Source organism: Strongylocentrotus purpuratus, unplaced genomic scaffold, assembly GCF_000002235.5.
Source record: "Strongylocentrotus purpuratus isolate Spur 01 unplaced genomic scaffold, Spur_5.0 spur5_scaffold_18, whole genome shotgun sequence".
In the NCBI taxonomy this organism is placed as follows: Eukaryota; Metazoa; Echinodermata; class Echinoidea; order Camarodonta; family Strongylocentrotidae; genus Strongylocentrotus; species Strongylocentrotus purpuratus.
This window is the reverse complement of record NW_022145603.1, coordinates 12,442,596-12,461,261: the sequence shown is the minus strand read 5'-3', so window position 1 is coordinate 12,461,261 and position 18,666 is coordinate 12,442,596. Positions and strand designations below refer to the sequence as shown.

At 39.8% G+C, this 18,666-nt stretch overlaps 2 protein-coding genes across 13 annotated transcripts in view; both read right to left on the bottom strand.

Moving 5' to 3' along the window:
• The window catches only part of LOC373433 (scavenger receptor cysteine-rich protein), a 35,472-nt gene extending 29,847 nt beyond the window's left edge, over positions 1–5,625 (bottom strand). For 11 of the 12 annotated variants that reach the window (XM_030988778.1, XM_030988768.1, XM_030988774.1 and 8 more), the window contains exons 1-3: positions 5,423–5,625; positions 2,380–2,562; positions 181–363 (exon numbers count right to left, since the gene is read on the bottom strand). In XM_030988778.1, the coding sequence (XP_030844638.1) occupies positions 181–363; positions 2,380–2,562; positions 5,423–5,495 (439 nt within the window). In that variant the 5' untranslated portion in view covers positions 5,496–5,625. 12 annotated transcript variants of the gene reach the window in all.
• Positions 5,626–14,461: 8,836 nt separating this feature from the next.
• LOC115925535 lies at positions 14,462–15,217 on the bottom strand. Its single transcript, XM_030989609.1, has one exon. It carries the CDS (start codon positions 15,215–15,217, stop codon positions 14,462–14,464), a length of 756 nt encoding a protein of 251 aa, XP_030845469.1.
• Between the last annotated feature and the right edge of the window lie 3,449 nt (positions 15,218–18,666).

The window sequence follows — 18,666 nt, the reverse complement described above, 5'->3', positions numbered from 1 at the left end:
TCCTAGAAAGGTCGGGTTAGTTTGGTCTCTTTCAGCCGAAGGGAAGGAAAGGGGGGGGGGGGGGTGTGGTATTCCTTTGGAAAACTCCGTTATCATTAATATGTTTGCATTTCATATATAACAAAATAATGAACATAGGATTTTTACAAGAACAAAATCATGAGCATTGTGCATCCATACCTTGGCAATGATCCAAGGGTATGCAGCGGTCTCCGCCATCTTGATCCTTGACCAGTCCTTCTGGACAGAAGCACCCAGCACGACAGATCCGGGGACAAATATCTCTGGGAAGGTTTTCACAGCTGGACGGGCCACAACCTGAGCCGCACTCGTCATAAGCCATACCATCAGGGCAATGACGATCTAAAAGAAAATTAAGCCCGATGGTTAACCAATGTCTTTAAACTTTGGCGTATACAAAAGTATGTTGTATTGCCATTTGCGACCGACCCCTAAATTGTAAAAATCTACGGTCACCTTTTCAATACATGTTGAATACCATTAACCATTAACAAAATGTTTAGTGAATACAAAAATATGTATTTTGTTTGAATAAATTGCATGCAAATGGATAAAATCATCAAATTATTCCAACATTTTCGCTCGTCATATGCCTTAGTTTCGAAATCCTGCCAGCGTAAACAGGTAGACACCGGCCTTGTTTACGAGAATATTCCATGCACTGCACCAGCTAGAAACCAGCAAGATTTGAGCAACGTTCCCGGTTTTGAGTATTTGGGGCGACGGTCGCTGTTTTGAGGTGGAAAAAGTATTTTTTGTTTGTTTTTAAATCCACCTAACCGACCCATGATCTGGCACCTAAAGGGCAATACATTATCTTAATTTTTGTTAAAGGTAAAGACCAGTATTGGAAACGCCCCAATTTCAAAAAATGAAATGGAAGCTCTCATTACCAATCATGTGAAAGAATATGTTTTGACTAATACATGATGATAACAAATTTGCCGGGAATCCGCCTACTAATTCATATATTTGGTAAATTTGTTTCTCTCATGGTCTGTGAGAGATATAGGGTAGTCCCATATACATCTTTCTGTGTATAGTGCTTGTAACTTTACGAAGAATGGGCCAAATTTTGTATCATTTTGATGATTCCAGAACCTTGCAGATGCTAAATGCTAGATGATCAACCTTTTCTGATCGATTCCACAACGTTTCTTTCACAATGCAATCGCATGACCATAACTGGTTTTTACCTTTAAGGCCTTATGTTTAAATTTGAACTCTGATACGTTAACGTGATATATTCTCCAGTGACATTGGTCTGGGCTTGGTTTTTCGTTAGAGGTAGGCCTATATCTTTAGGGGAAGGGGCTGTGGTAGAGTGTTGGGGCCAGGGTTGCAGAAATTGTTTCTTGTAGGAAATTGTCGCAGGACAAGTTTAGGAAAAAAGCTATGCAACACTCCGACATTATGTACTCATTGTTGACTACTTGGAAGTGCGACGCTGAATATCTATCGACCGGATTCCTTACCTTAACTTTAAAAGTAAAACCAGTCAAAAGGGAAAGTTCTGGTACGCATGAATGTATTTCAGTGGGGAAAATGGCACGGTTTCTCGGCAATAAGCTGCTTAAACCAGTAAACATTGCCACACAAATGTAGTGATTGGAAGACGATGACGTTTGTGAAAATGTTCGAAAATAACATTCTATTCTTAAAGGTTGATTGATCGTTGTCGCGGTTGAAATCGAGTCTAAAATTATGAAATTATGAATAATAAACTTCTTATGTCGTATAGCTCCTTCTCAAGGTCAAGATATCAATTAAGCTATAAAACAATATAATAACTAAAATCGACCGATTAGCTATTCCCATTTGGAAGTTATATATCACAACTACATATTCTGAGATTTTCATGGTCGCAGCTACCATTGTACGGCCATAGGCGCTATTTGAAATTTATCAAAATTTACCGGGAGCACCGGTTAATGTTTATATTCAATTTTCTCGAAAACAGAAGTGTTTCAGGGGCTAATCTTTTTAGTGCTTATAATATATCCACAGGGGCATCCAAATATATAAAAATTGTAAAGATTCACTATCCACCCAATATTCAAAATTTCCCAAAACTTTGTATTACCTTTAAAGTCTACAGCAATGGCACATGTATACTGAGGCAAATGAGGCTTGTTTGAAACTTGTTGGTCTTTATCTGATCTACGGGGAATAGTTTAATCCTAGAAAGGTCGGGTTAGTTTGGTCTCTTTCAGCCGAAGGGAAGGAAAGGGGGGGGGGGGGGTGCGGTATTCCTTTGGAAAACTCCGTTATCATTAATATGTTTGCATTTCATATATAACAAAATAATGAACATAGGATTTTTACAAGAACAAAATCATGAGCATTGTGCATCCATACCTTGGCAATGATCCAAGGGTATGCAGCGGTCTCCGCCATCTTGATCCTTGACCAGTCCTTCTGGACAGAAGCACCCAGCACGACAGATCCGGGGACAAATATCTCTGGGAAGGTTTTCACAGCTGGACGGGCCACAACCTGAGCCGCACTCGTTAAAGGTCATACCCTCAGGGCAATGATGATCTAAAAGAAAATTAAACCCGATGTTAAACCAATGTCTTTACACTTTGGCGTATAAAAAAATATGTTGTATTGCCCTTTGCGACCGACCCCCAAATTGTAAAATCTACGGTCGGCTTTTCAAAACATTTTGTTTTAACCATTAAAAATATGTTTAATAAATACAAAAATGTCGATTTTGTTTGTATAAATTGCATACAAATGGATAAAATCATGAAATTATTTCCACATTTTCACTCGTCATATGCCCTAGTTTCGAAATTCGCCAGCGTAAACAGGTAGATCCCGGTCTCGTTTACGAGTATATACCATGCACTTCACAAGCTAGAAACCAGCAAGATTTGGGCAACATTCCCGGCTTTGAGTATTTTGGGCGACGGTCGCTGTTTCTAAGTGGAAAAAATAATTTTTTGTTTTTAAATCCAACCGACCCATGATCTGGCACCTAAAGGGCAATACATTATCTTAATTTTTGTTAAGGCCTTATGTTTCAATTTGAACTCTGATACGTTAACGGGATATTTTCTCCAGCGACAATTGCTCCGGCCTTTTTCACATCAAGTGGTATAGGTTTAAGGGTTGCCATTTAGTTTCAGGTTAGGTTAATAGGTGTAGGACAGAATAATATATATAGCTCAAATTTTTATCGTGCCCTATTGAAGGGATAAAAGCGTATGAAAATTTATTTTATAAATTGTTGTGGGGTAATAGAGCGAAAATGAAAAATAAAAAACATGATAAACACTCTCCAAAATGGAGGCATGAATATGATTGACATTTGTACCCAATTCATGTCGTTAAGATTAAAATGGTTGTTTACTTTCCTGAATTTTAAAGAACTCCATGAAAAAAAAGGAAATAGGCTTTCATCTTTGAGTATTGGATTAAAAAATAGATTTTGTTTTTACTTCATACGGGGTCTACATTAAAGCAAGTAAAACAAAATATACAACTTACTCATGAAAGTGCTACGAAAGAAATGCTTTATTTAGGCTAAACGAGAAATATCAAGTTCCAACTATTGCCAGCGTTTTGCAATGTCCAGTATGCGGAATGCAAGCTATGATTTTGCTTAATCGTAAGTTTAACATTGGGTATTGCACATTCCAATATCAGCTAAAGAACCTGTGATGTTTTCTTTCTTTTTTCTTTTGCATTGGAGAAAACTCCTTTTCTTCCCTACTTTTTTCCGCAGAAAGAAATGGCCTAAAACTATGGAGGCGAAATATGGGTCTTATCATGTTAGGGGAAAACATTCCTAATGTGTTCCAATCTTTCTCTGACATGCCACACAAAAATAGGCCATCACTTTTATCTCGTGTGTTGTTAGGTCCAAAATCGTGAAACAAGTAAGATTAAAGGTAAAAGTAAAACAAAGTTTTGGGAAATTTTGAAAATTGGGTGGATAGTGATTCTTTACGATTTTGTTATATTTGGATGCCCCTGAGGATGTATTATATTAAAGCACTCGAAAAATTAGCCCATAAAACACTTCTGCTTTTGAGAAAATGGAATATAACAATTTACCGGACTTGCTCCCGGTACATTTTAATAAATTTCAAATAGCGCCTACGGCCGTACAAGGGTAGCTGCGACCATGACAATCTCTACATGAATATGTAGTTGTGATATATAATTTCCAAACGGGAATAGCTAATCGGTCGATTTTAGTCAAGAAACATTGGTGTATAGCTTAGTTAATATCTTGACTTTGAGAGGGAGCTATGCAACATAACATAACATACGACGATCACTGAATTTTTGTAGGATCGCGTATGCTTCTAATATGTTCATTTGAACCAAGTTCATGACCCCCATGTCAAAACTTGTAATACCTTTAAGGGTCGGTTTTTATTAACATTTTCGAGAGGATTTTATAAAACATTACACAAAGGAAGCGAGCTAAAATGATCACCCACTGTATAAATGTTCATTTCTATTCCGCCCTTTTCCTTCATTTTTAAGCGCATAGGGACTTTCTTTGTGTGAGTGATATGCGCTATACAAATAACGTTCATTATTATTATTATTTATTATAACTCTCAATCGTGAGGGGGGGGGGGGGTCCATTGTTCGCTTGTATATCCTCATAATTACCTGTCACAATGAAGAGTGTGACTAGAAGAAAAGAGACATTTATTCATGAATATTGCTACTTGCCATGTAAAAGGGCCGCACACACACAAACATGCGCACCCCAATGCAAATTCAAATTATAATCTACATAAATCATTGAAGTATAATTCTGACATTGCAGGATTGTCATAAAACAGAACACACAAAGCAAAACAAACGAATTGGCAGTATTTAAGCTATAAACCCAACCTCAAAGGCAAATTGTATCTAAACGTAGTGTAAAGATGGATTACACATGACAAACAATTGTATCGCTATTACTATAAACAAACAAAATACACAATAAAAGCATATTAACTCGACGCACAACCTCGAAAAGGCATAGGCAAATTATATCAACAGGAAATTGTAAAAGTCATGTTGGATTGTACTCGAAAGAAAATACGGTTTCTAATTTAAATCATAAACACGTAATGAGATTAACAATTACGGTTGAATGGCTCTAAATTTGTTTTAGGGAATCCTCATCAAGTTTATATAACTGAGCAAATCTGTTCAAAACTAAATAAGACATGGACATGTAATCTACCGTATGCGATTGAAACAGCACAACCTGCAGCCACAAAAGCGAGCAGGGAAGCGTTCATAAACAAAACATCATCAGAACATAACTAAGCTAATCTGATCAAAAACCTAAATGAAGCAGACAACAATTTGTTCATGCATGAGTATTTCCTTGTCTAATATGTCTTAATACAGGCGTAATAGGGATCATTATGTGTCTTACCGCCTTCGGGTGAAGTAGCACAACCTGAGGCTACAAGAGCCACCAGGAGGGCACTCAAAAGAGGGTTCGCCATGGCCTTTCTTATCTTCAAAACCAACTCCAAAAAGATCTAGCAGATGATGTTGTAATGTCGGAGCTATTTGTTTGTAACTGGTCCTAACTTGGCAGCGAGCAAAGCCGGAATGCTCAAACGCAAAACTTCATTTCAGGATATACTTCTAAGTTCTGTCCCTGTATAATTCGCAAAGCATCGTGCAAGGTCGTGACAATGGTCAAATCAAGTCAATTCTAGATATAGAGCGTGTTCCTATTGGATAATGCACTAGCCAATCATATTGCTTTCTTCGTCTAGACAGTGCTCAGACAGAAAAATACCATGTTTATTAACCTATTGTCTACGTGAAACGGGTGGTTCGTGTATTAAGCCTATGGGAGCGAGACGACCGAGTTGTGAATGGGATGTTTATATTTTTACGAGGTCAGTCTTACATGGATGGTGCCGGGTGCAAAAATGCAGTTCTTTTCAATAGATACGAAAAATGTAAATTAGACAAATATATTTTTGTAAAAGAGCCTAATTCTTTAAACAACTGACGGGAGATGAGTCTGGTAGCCCTAAATAAAGAAGGAAATATTTTTTTTTAAATTGGCATTCCCAGAAGACAAATGGTAGTCAATTAGAAATAGATATTCATGATTTAAAAAAATTGCCATGCGCTCCTATATAACAATAATTATGGTAGCTTGTATACAAGACGCTGTCGGTGCCACAAAAGGGTACCTCCATTTTTATCAAAGTGTATTATTCCTATTATTATTGTTATTATCATTATCACTATAATTTCTCTTATTCTTATTATTACTTTTACCTTTTCTCTAACTATTATTATTACTTTTTGTATTTTCATTATTAATATTATTACTAATAATATCACCATCAAAATCATAATTTCTGCTGTACGTGATTTTCACGTGTTGTAATACCTTTGACCCATTTTTCTATTTCTATGCATCCCCTCACGTATGCCTACCTGCATTTTTTAGCCGGAAAATTGAAAGACTGTTGAACCTTGATCATGTTCGTTACTGCATCCTACAGAGAAGGATATGAAGCCACTCATATTCTAAAAAATGGTCTTAATTGGTTTCATCTTTCCAATCGAGTGTTCAGATGATCGGCTCTTGTCAGCAGATCAGATTGGATAAGGGTCTTGTTGTTGGCGACAGCTTGGTGTCGCGTCCTGATGATTTCATTTAGTTAGGTTTAAAATAATAAACAAAATTGTTTTATTTCGCGTAATAGGTTAACAGCCTGAAAATCTGTCTTTTGTAAGATGAATTATTATTTTTTTCCTAATTTTCACTAATTCGTTATGTTGATTTTTGGTTCTTTTTTTATCAGGTCAACTTTTTCTTTTAAATTAAGACTTATTTCCCCCGTTAACTAGATAGGCTGGCAATATATGTGTTTGTTTCTCTCATTTAAAGTAAAAACAAACAAGGAAACTAACAAACACAAATTCTGAAGAAAACATAAATTGTTAAACATGATTTAGAAAATGAGAGAAAAAAGGGCGAAAGTTGTAAAGAAAATTGATAGAAATGACAAAATCACACTAAGAATTTAAGAAATAATGGAGAGCAAAACATGGGGGAGGGAGGGGGGGGGGGGGTTGGGTGGGAACGACGAGTTTAAAATTCGATAACTTGTGTTCATCAAATTGTTCGAATGGGGTAACGTATGGGAAAAGAGATTTGCATTAGAAGTTCACTAACAAAGTGAGGAAAATAAATAACAATTCTTAATGTCTGAATGACCCAATTTTAAGATATCAAAAATAATGCGATACGTATTTGGGTTCTAGGACAACTATCCCCTGGGCAATCACCCCCCGGAAAATTACCCCCCGGAAAACTACCCCCAAAGGACAATTACCCCCTGGAATATTACCCCCCGGAGAATCACCCCCCGAGGACAACTACCCCCCAAGGACAATTACCCCCCGGAAAATTACCCCCCGGAGAATTACCCCCCGAGGACAATTACCCCCCGAGGACAACTACCCCCCGAGGACAATTACCCCCTAGGACAATTACCCCCCGAGGACAATTACCCCCCGAGGACAACTACCAACCGAGGACAATTACCCCCTAGGACAATTACCCCCGTGGACAATTACCCCCCGAGGTTAACTGCCCCCCGATGATAATTACCCCCGAGGACAATTACCCCCCGATGACAACTACTCCCGTGGACAATCAGGATTCAATAGCAAAAGACGATCTGACACATTCAAATACTCTAGCACGTTGTCTTTCTCATTACTACACATTTCCCTTTTATTATAATTTATGCAACGCCAGCGCGGTTGCTAATTTCCACGAAGGATGTAAGTTTTAGGTAATTGTCCAGCACTTTTCTAAATGCATAAAATTACATTTCTCTGGAGCAGCGTTATTTTAGCTTTTTGTTAGTCACGGTACCCTCTTAAGAAATGAAAAGTTTCTCCCAAATCCCAAAGTCTTTACAGACTATTAATTTTGCATGACTCTGGCTCTCGTCAAGTACTATGACACACGTATGGGCACATTTAGGAATAAAACTGGTAAAAAAATAGTTTGTAATCCACACACTAGAAACTATTTAAAGTACTGCATGCGGGCACCTTGCCGCACTGGCGTACTGGTGGGGGGGGGGGGGGGGCTTGGGGGCGCCAGCCCCCTCCCCCCTCCAAATAAAATAGAACCATGACTTATTTTCAATTCCATATACAAGTGATGTATAAATGTTCGTGATATCACATGATTTTCAACAAAATGTGCGTTTCTCCATTTCTGTTGCAAACTGACACATTCCCAAATGGCCAGGAAGAGCATATGTGTTTTTTTATAGTCACTAAGGGGCCGTGGCCACTAACAGTAACACTAGTAAAAAAATCCTTTCCAGAAGCAACTGTGACAAGCACTGCCGGGCGTTCCATACTTACATCATGTAACACTGCACATATGTACAGTTAAGGGGGCCCAGTGGGAAAATTGAATTCAGACAAGATTAAGAGTAGTAAAAGGTACAACGAATCGTTTTCCTTCTTTAATAATTTAATGAAGTGTCAAAGCTCCCGCGCTTTGCGCGAGATGGGCGAAAATGAATTGAGACAAGGATTAAGAGTCGGAACCGGTACAATGAATCGTCTTCTTTCTCTAATAAGTTAATGAAGTGTCAAAGCTTCCGTGCTTCGCGCGGGAGGGGGGGGGGGGAACTGAATTCAGACAAGAACACGATACAACGAATCGTCTTCTTTCTCTAATAATTTAATGAAACGTGAAAGCTTCCGCGCTTCGCGCGGGATGGGCGAAAATGAATTCCGACAAGGATTAAGAGTAATAATTTAATGAAACGTCAGAGTTTCCGCGCTTCACGCGAGATGGGCGAAAATGAATTCAGACAAGGATTAAGAGTCGGAACTGGTACAATGAATCGTCTTCTTTCTCTAATAATTTAATGAAACGTGAAAGCTTCCGCGTCTCGCGCGGGATGGGGGAGAATGAATTCAGACAAGGATTAAGAGTAATAATTTATTGAAACGTCAAAACTGCTTCGCGCGGGAGGGGGGGGGGGGGGACTGGATCCAAACAAGAAATAAGAGTCGAGAACGGTACAATGGATCGTCTTCTTTCTCTAATAATTGAATGAAGTGTCAAAGTTTCCGCGCTTCGCGCGGGAGGGGGGAGACTGAAAAATAACTTAGTTCCTGGCCCCAGGTTTAGAGGGTTAAATTTGTAGACATTTGGACATTGGCATCAATATATTTGTCGGTAATTGGTTGCTCCTTTTGTCTGTAATCGGTGGCCTCTACACCCTCCCCACTCCCCCACTGACAAAGATCTAGCGACGCCCCTGATAACGACACAGTTTATACACTCGAGAATTTTTTTGCAAGTACTACTGATAAAGTACCGGACCACCGTCTTTGTGCATTGTGCGGCATCAAAGCATATACAACGTCTCAAGACGTGACAGATCACTTTTCTCTAACTTCTAACCAATAAGAAGGCCTCGTTTTTTCCAGGAAGTGCCGGTGGACATTAATGCGCCAAATGTGGTTCTCAAATTGCTAAAGATCCCTACTCTTGGAAGGGGTAGGAGAAAGCAATTTTACGTCATATTACTCCAGGAAGTGCCTAAAAATGCATCTAATTTGGTTCTAAAATTTCAAATGCTTCTTACTCTGGGAGGGGGCCAGAATCCACTCCCAAACCAACCCCCGCTTGGTCGCTCCGCTCCCTCGCCGCTAAAGCCTCGTTCTGTCGCTTCATCGTTTTACATATATTTAACCCCATGCCATTTGGTCCCCCCCCCGGTAAGAAATTCCTGGATCCGCCACTGATGCCCATACCCCTTGAGCTTCGGGGGCTCCGCCCCTTGACCCCCGCCGGGGCTTTGCCCCTAGACCCCACTTTGCGAAACGTTCAGCGGGGCCTGCATGTTAGAGTGGGGTGCTGCGGATTTTTTTGGTCAGCCCCCCCCCCCCCCCCAAAACGTTTTTGCTCATTACGCCACTGCCGCCGAATGTACATACAAAAAGTGATATATTCGGTCATGACCTTGATACACTAATATGAGGATATTCGGGCCTCTAGTTGCCCTCATTTGCCTTGCTGTCAACAAATTGTCAGCGAGCGAGGAAGGAAGACACTTTAGTATCTTCCAAATTTTATTTTCTCTTGTAATTACATATTTTAACCGTTTCTGGTATTTGATTTTTTTTACAAAATCAACGTTTTACAAATCATTCTCTTGCGGCACCCCGGTTGAAAAACGCTGCGCTAGAGTAACAAAATCAAATGAGATGAATTACCAGAGAGCGGATATTTATTTTCTTTTGACAGGGCACTGTACATACAACTTGAAGGCAATTTAACGTACACGAAAACATATTATACTTGTCCTCGGGGGTTGTTATCCTCGAGGGTAATAACAATAATAATAATTATAATAACGTTTTATTTACCCAGGGTAGCCACTTCAGTTATGAAACTGCTCTTCCAGCAGGCCCTGCATAACATAACATAATTATTACTACCCTTCTCCAATCTAATATGCTGAGCGCCTAGCTAGAAGGCAAAAGGTCCCATTGTTATAAGTCTTTGGTATGACTCGGCCGGGGTTCGAACCCACGACCTTCCGTACATGAGACGGGCGCTCTAACCTCTGAGCCACCAGGCCCAGTAGTGTCCATGGGGGTAATTGTCCTCGGGGGTAGTTGTCCTCGGGGGGTAATTGTCCTCGGGGGTAGTTGTCCTCGGGGGGTAGTTGTCCTCGGGGGGTAGTTGTCCTCGGGGGGTAATTGTCCCCGGGGGGTAGTTGTCCTCGGGGGGTAGTTGTCCTCGGGGGGTAATTGTCCCCGGGGGGTAGTTGTCCTCGGGGGGGTAATTCTCCGGGGGGTAATTTTCCGGGGGGTAATTGTCCTTGGGGGGTAATTGTCCTCGGGGGGTAATTCTCCGGGGGGTAATTTTCCGGGGGTAATCGTCCTACGGGGGTAGTTTTCCGGGGGGTAATTTTCCGGGGGGTGATTGCCCAGGGGGTAATTGTCCTGATACGACGTATTTGTATTGGATCTCGCTACAGAGCTCACAGTGCCCTTTGTTTTTTAAATTGAATACTCTCAAATGGAAACCTCACTCCAATAAATAACTTTAGTTATTCTGAGAGATGCATTTATATTTGCCCATTAATCTACAACATTCCCCACCAAAGTGTATAAGAGTAAGAATAATGTAGAGTTTCTCAGCACGACAATTCGATCGAAATGTTCTCGATAACATGCCGAAACAATAGTCTTGATCAGACGATGACAATTTTGGTCGGCGTAAAGGTCGTGTTAAGAGCTATGTTGGCGTAAATATGGTGAGGTCGGCGTAAAGGTCGGAGTAGTGACCCTCTAGCTCAATGGGGGCCATGCGGCCCTCGAGCTCTTCTGGTGCTGCCCGCGGAGCTTTGAAAAAGTAATTATAAAAATAGCTCACACCGGGCCGCATAACAGCGATGAAATAGGGTAAACATTTACACACAGCTATCTCTATTTCCATAATTTGTTTTCATCATTCGCAACATATTGACTCGTTACTTGGTTGATACAATACTCCTCAAACTCCCTCTCATTACATTACATTAACGACATTAACATCACTCGCCGTGTTGATTTCAGTTTGTAATTTCCGCACGCAGTAAATGTACAAATGTTGTGAATCCAGAAATATGTTTATAATGCCATACCTGTCTTGAAACTTTCAAACCTTTTCTCCCGCCATTGAATTTTCTCATGAAATCTTAATCGTAAACTGGATAGTTCCCTTCTCTTTACACCGCGTTCAATGAGATGAACAGTTTACAACTAATATAATTAGGATATTTTTACTGCTGTGTCCTTGATTTTGTTTGAAATAACAACGAACATGGCATCGACTTCGAGACCTGCGAAGAAAAGGAAAGTTTCTGATGAAGGCAGAAAATTTAAATCAGATTGATCTCTGAAGTATCTCTTCATAGAAGAGTAAGTAAATCACTTTGCCTCGTCACCAGAACAACATAGCAATACATTGTGACACGCAGGTGGCGCAGCATCTAGCAAATTATGGAGAGTTACAGGGTGAGGCTAGCCAACAAAGACTTGATAAATTATAGTGACCTGTCTGACTTGCTGAAACTTGTCCATCAAATGCAGCCCCAGAAATCACACTAAAAAGTAAGCCTGATTTTGTCCTCGCTGATTTTGTTGTTACTTTGCTTGTTTCTTCAAGTTGTGCAAAATTGCAGGTGTGTATAAAACGTATTGCATGAGTGTGTGTGTGTGTGTGTGTGTATGTGTGTGTGTATGTGGGGGGGGGGGGGGCTACCTACGGTCCACCAAGTTATGCCAATCGTTAGTTGTGGCCCGCGAGCTTTAAAATGTTGGCCACCCGTGGTCTAGCTGGACGATCGATAGTCGTAGCTACGCCTACCTTTATTATGCCGGCCGATTTACTCCTGGATTTATCCAGGAGTAACGCGCTAACACGAATAGAGGGTAGCGTAAGTTAACCGTGTGCATGGATGCTTTAACTTTTCACTCGGAGTATCTGTGACCTTTCACGAGGGCTGTTTGTTTACAATCGGACTGAACATTAGATTTCGCAAGGTTTAGATGCGGAATGTGGGTTTAATGTCAACTAGTGCGGGTGCCACCACTTCCAGGGGCGGATTTATAATGTTCAATTTTCCTATTAAAGCTTCGCGTTTTGCGCTCCCAATTTCGTACATTTAACGCCCCCCCCCCCTCGTAATTTGTAAAATCCTGGATTTGCCACTAACCTATGGAAGTTACGCTGAGTAAGACTGGGTCAGTAGAAAATCGTGTTAACTTAATCGTGGCAAGTTGGTCCAAGTAAGACTATGTGGACAACTAATGGTTTAAGTCAAATATTTACGAGACATTTACTGCTGCAGAGATTAACTTAAACGCCGGCTAGAAATACCTCATCTGAACATGGCTAATGTGTAGTTCTTTGTCAAATAAATGTATTCAAATTAACGGATGCTTCTTTCCCAGGTGCTGGTGATGAAGCATTTAATTCACCTGCAATTATTGTTTATACTACAATTACACTACAATTACCAGAACGCTAATTGTAAATTGGTGCTTCTCTGGCGTGACGGTTTCTCTTAAATGAAATGGATTTTTCAACTGCTATATTTTAAAATTTTCAAATTAATTAGTTACAATTGTTCCCTTGTTGTATATTTTTTAAACCTCTTTCTAGCTATGATTCTTAATCATTGAAAAGTAAAGGTTTTTTGTATTGATTTAAACGTCTTTCCAACTGAAGGTTGGTGAGTGATACAAAGACAACTTTACCTGGTACATCAAGTTTTCAAGGAACTGGCTGCGCCCATGTCATGATAAAAGGAAGTCAAATAAATTTCTTTCTTCCTCCACTAACGTTCCGTCAGAAAGTTAATTTATATTCTATATCTACCTTAATACAAAATAAATGACAAGTTTGAAACAGGACATTGGTGAACAGATTGGTACGGAGCAGTACTGGCTCTGGCTCTTCTTTATTTTTGTGTACACTTCTTCTTTTTGCAAATTCTTCTTTCAATTTGATGGAAAATAACACGACGTGTAATATAGACAGTAAACATGAGACACGTTTGAATATGTACTTTTAAGTGACATTCTTTTTATAAAAAAAACCCAGGTAAGCTGTATTTAGGCGCCTACAGAAAGCATTACATGCGCACGAAATATATACATCGATTTTGTTAGGTTGGAAGCTAATCGTGCGATTTATCTATATTTATTTATTTATTTAAGGATAAACCTAGCGAAAATGGAAAACAAGGCGTCCAGTGCCTAGCTAGTGTTGGGCACTAGTTTACGGAGGCCACGAACAACCCCCAATGTATTTGTTATTTTTTGGAGGAAACGTGGTTGCGACCAAGGGAACTGGACGAGGGCGCACTCCCTGTTCCTTGTTTAAAAAACAAACAAACAGTAATATGACAACATTTATGAAAAGCCGTGCACCTACAAGCAGGCGTGGATCCAGGATTTTTTAGGGGAGGGGGCCCAACTTTATTTTTTTTTTTGCTCCCGAAAATTTGAAAATCGCGCCGGCCGAAAAGTTGCTCAGTGGGGGGGGGGGGGGGGGGGGGGGGGGGGGGGGGGGGGGGGGGGGGGGGGGTAGTGAGCACATTTTTTTTTTTGATCCTCAAACAAATTTCAATTTGCACCCCCCCCCCTTGAGCGCCAGGGGGGGGGGGGGTGCCCAACCCCGCGAAAAGGTAAAAATCACGTGATTTTACATGATTTTTTTTTCTCAAGGGGGGGGGGGGGGGGGCCGGGCCCCCGGGCCCCCCCCTGGATCCGCCACTGCCTACAAGTATTTTGGATACGAGTTTGGAGGTGTCCTGGAAACATACATGTAAAATAGTGAAATAGTTGGCAGTATACTACGAATATAATTGCTAGATAGTCAAATATGACCGATAGTGATTCAAATTCCGAGGCTCTGTGAAGGTATGAGGTCAGACTTGGCGTCGGGTTGTAAATAAGCGTTCCTGGCCTTTGTCGACTTCCATCGTCCGTGCCTTAAAATCAGAAAAGGTGAGACATTGGCGTTTAAGGCCGCAGTTGCCCCTCCTGACCTCATGCTGTGGAGACCGTAAGCTGAGATGTCGGTTACAAATGGCTTGATGGCGTCTAGCACTATTTCACGTGTACGGGTATAGCTGAGAGGATGAACGGTAGGAGTTAAACCTTTGGTAGATGAGCATAGCCTACGAAGGACAGGTAGAAGCGAGCCCGGAGGATCGCGGAGGGCTGCAAGATATCTCTCAGCTACGCGAACTGGACATGATTGCTTGAATGATCTAGCGATAACGACATCAGACCCCTGTCTAAATTGGTCTGTTTTTGAGCTTGCGAGATGAATGACGAGACGATCAGTTGTGAATGTGAGGTCGTTATTGGAAATATTTTTCAGATCATCAAATCTCAAGAAACCAGCATAAGAAATGAAGCACACAAACAAAACCCGTAGATCTGCTAGAGAAGCATGGTCATGCCCGTATTTCTCGTAGATCTTCGTTAGAATATCTGGGGTGATCGGATGCTTTCTTAGCGTCGGTGAAGATGTGGCGCGTTTGAAACCTTGCAGGGCGAGCTTGACCATTGGGTTATCGGTAGGAGAATGCAGACCTGCTAAGATCCACTTTATAGCTGCTGTCGCAGAGTCGGCAAGCGACTTCATGCCGGTTGGATCCAAATGTGATATGTACAGAGATAAATGGAAGGGTTGCACCGGGAAAACCGACAGACCTTTTTTAGACGTGGCCCAATCCTCCCATCTTTTCCAAGAATGAATATATTGCTTGGTGGTTGAAGATGCCTTGGCAGTCATCAGGAGTGAAGGAAGATCATAGACTGCCAAGGCTTGTAATGATGTGTCCTGGAGTGGCGAGGACAGCTTGCTCCATTCTTCTGCCAAATGGAAGATATATAAAAAGAAAGAAACAAAACAGCAAATCCGACAATAATAGCGTGGTCGCATAAAATGGCGACCACTTTTGACGATCGTGATCATGACACAAATAATGATCGGTGTAAATAAATGCTATGCATTTGCTTCTTTAATGAGATATATGCAATAGTTTTAAAAAGGGAAGTTATTTTGGGATGGGAGGGTAATAGAGCTCTGACTGCATAACCGAGAATGAGCGTGTAAGCTCGAATCTCGAATAACGAGAATGCATATAACAAAAGATTACGTAATGCAGCTGTTCGCGGAGGTATGCGTTCGATAACGAACATAAATTCCACATCTATCCAATCTCATAACCGCCACGGCACATAAATCAATTAAACTTAGTGGCCCGGATATAGGGAAGTCACTGCCTTTGGATCATATGAATATTCACTCCGATTTTACATTAAAAGAAGCAGTAAAAAATAATGCCACTCTCCCAATATATTGTTAATATTTGTTCATGTTTGTTTTAATATATACCGATTTTATTTTGTATGCGGAACTAAACAATAACAATTAAGTGCAGTAAAATTAATTTTTTTACCGTTCATTATTTTAATGAAAACGAAAAATATTACATTGATTTCAACTTAATGCAGCACATTTCTTATTACCCGTAGCATAAAACTATTTCAATCTGGACGGCAGAAATCCAGATTCAAACCAAAATTGATTACTTTTAAGGCTCTGGGAGGATCTCTTCTTCCGTTTTTCAAGGGTTATCTCAGGGCTTCCAACCTTTGGAAAGAGTTTGGAGTGAGACATTGCGATGGAGCGAAGCGACCAAGCCCGAGGGCGCGAAGCGCCCGAGGGGGGATGGTGTGAAAGGGGGATGTCCCCTCTTAATACACGGTAGGGAGCTTTTACAATTTTGCAATTGAAATGGTGCAATCTGGTGCATACTTTAACCCTGATTCCACAAATACATAAGGCAGGATTCAAATAGGTTAATTGATTTCATGAAGTACACTGACCTTGAAAAAATACAAACTTCCACATTTGTAAGTGCATTATTCCTAATCAACTGTCTTTATAAGCTTAGCAGTTGAACCTCAACCTATGATTATCTGTAACAAAATGGACAAATCCTCACTCAACAGGAACATGCATACTAAAAATAATAAATAGATATATAATATATAAAAATAATATAAAAATTAATAAATAGATATATAATGAATATATAAAAAAATACTACAAATAAATAAATCAATACTGCACAATTTTCATTCTTCAAAATAAGTATACCTCTCATCCAGTTAATCTTGAGATAATTTGCACTTCAGGATGACCTTACTCTCTGCTGGTCGTAGAGGGCTAAAGAGGACGTCCCAGGCCCATTATCCGATCGCAAACACTGAGCCACCCGGGCCGGGCCGGGCTGGGGGCCGGGCGCGATGTACAGTGATGACAGGCCATGGCATCGACACTCGCTTGTCGTGTCTCGCACAAAAACCCCGCTTCATAGTAAAGTGACGACGTCACTCGCACTCGCACACGCAGGATAAGCCAATCGCAATTCACTATCTTGTCTTTGCGCGGCAAACCGAAACCAATTTGCATTGATGGTTTAGCTTTGCGCATGTGTGGTTAAAAAAAATGTTGAAACTTTCGGCAGGGATATTGAATATCCGATATAATAGACATTTTTTTGTTTTAGTTTCTATTTTCGGGGTTCAGCGTGAGAATTCCTATGATTAGCGTGAGAGCGTGAGAATTGGGTGAATTGCGTGAGACTCACGCAGATTGCGTGAGAGTTGGCAGCCCTGAGTTATGTGACAGATACCACCTGACAGCATTAGTTACAAATTTATCGTTAACCATTTAAGCGATGGTTCAGCCTAATCTTTTATCATTTTGACAATTCCCAAACCTCATATTATACACCAATACTTATGTGCTACATGATGAGCTCTTTCTAATCGTTTTTTTTAAATTCACAGTTTCTGTCACAATACAATCAACTTTTAATATTAAAGAGCGAAACATGCAATATCCATAGCCTTAATTTATAAGATGTGGCTTTTTACATTTAAAAACCTAAATGAATCCTAATTAACATGTTGACAATGTTAATGATCTGTTTTCATAAGAAAACATACTCGTGTAACAATTTTGCACTAAATGTATATTGATGGGAGTGTCCCTTTATTAGAAATAGATTTCCCGAAATTTTGGATTTTGCAACTTATTACAAATGTATTCACAATTGACATTCCGTATGGTGATCCGCCTAAAAAAAAATCGAAACGTAATGAACAATCAGAGCATCCAAATACAATTGTTATTTTCAGTATTTTTGTTTGAGTATTTTCTTCTCTCTTCCATTGTATTTACATAATTACTCGTACAGAATAAGAAATACGGAATCTTATAAACGAACACTCTACGTGTCTTTTACTCACTCACTCACTCACTCACTCAATCACCCACTCTTTCCCACTATCTCTCTATCATTCTGTATGGGCCTATAGTTGCCTCCTACGTTCTCATTTCAGCGAATTTCATCGTCCCACTTGTTAATAAAATCACTTCATACTCACTAAGACAGTATTTATCACTCAGAAAACATGTGTTTTTCCTCCTCAATTTCAACAATATTATATTTCCACTATATTGTTCCCGGGTTCTTCTATCTCGGTCTCCTTTTTAAATGTTGTCTATATATGGTAAATAAATATTGATTTAGATAATGAACCGAACTTCTGTTTATACATCACATTGCAATCTTGCTTGAAAGCCCGGTAAAAAGAAAATAAAGCACTTCAAATTAATGGTAAATAATCCAAATCAAGCAAACTTTATTCTTTCACCCATGCAAAAACAAGGGTAACACACTTTCCATAAGAAAATCATTTTAATTCTTAAAGTTATATTGCACTCAACCAATATCTTTTCGCGTATGTGTTTTGAAAAAAAACCATGAGTAATGACTGTAAATGACATCTAAAATTTTGCTCTAAATTCAGATTGAAAAAAGATAAAAACTACCGACAAATTCAAGATCTTGAAATTAAAATTCACTTATTCACTAATCAAAATAAGCAAAACTTGGGTTATCTCGAAACTGAAATTATACCAGAACATTACTGTTACGTTACCCGAAATATACGATAGTTCCGTTACCTTGAAATTGAAATTTTCAACTACACTACCCAAAAGAGAAGATAATT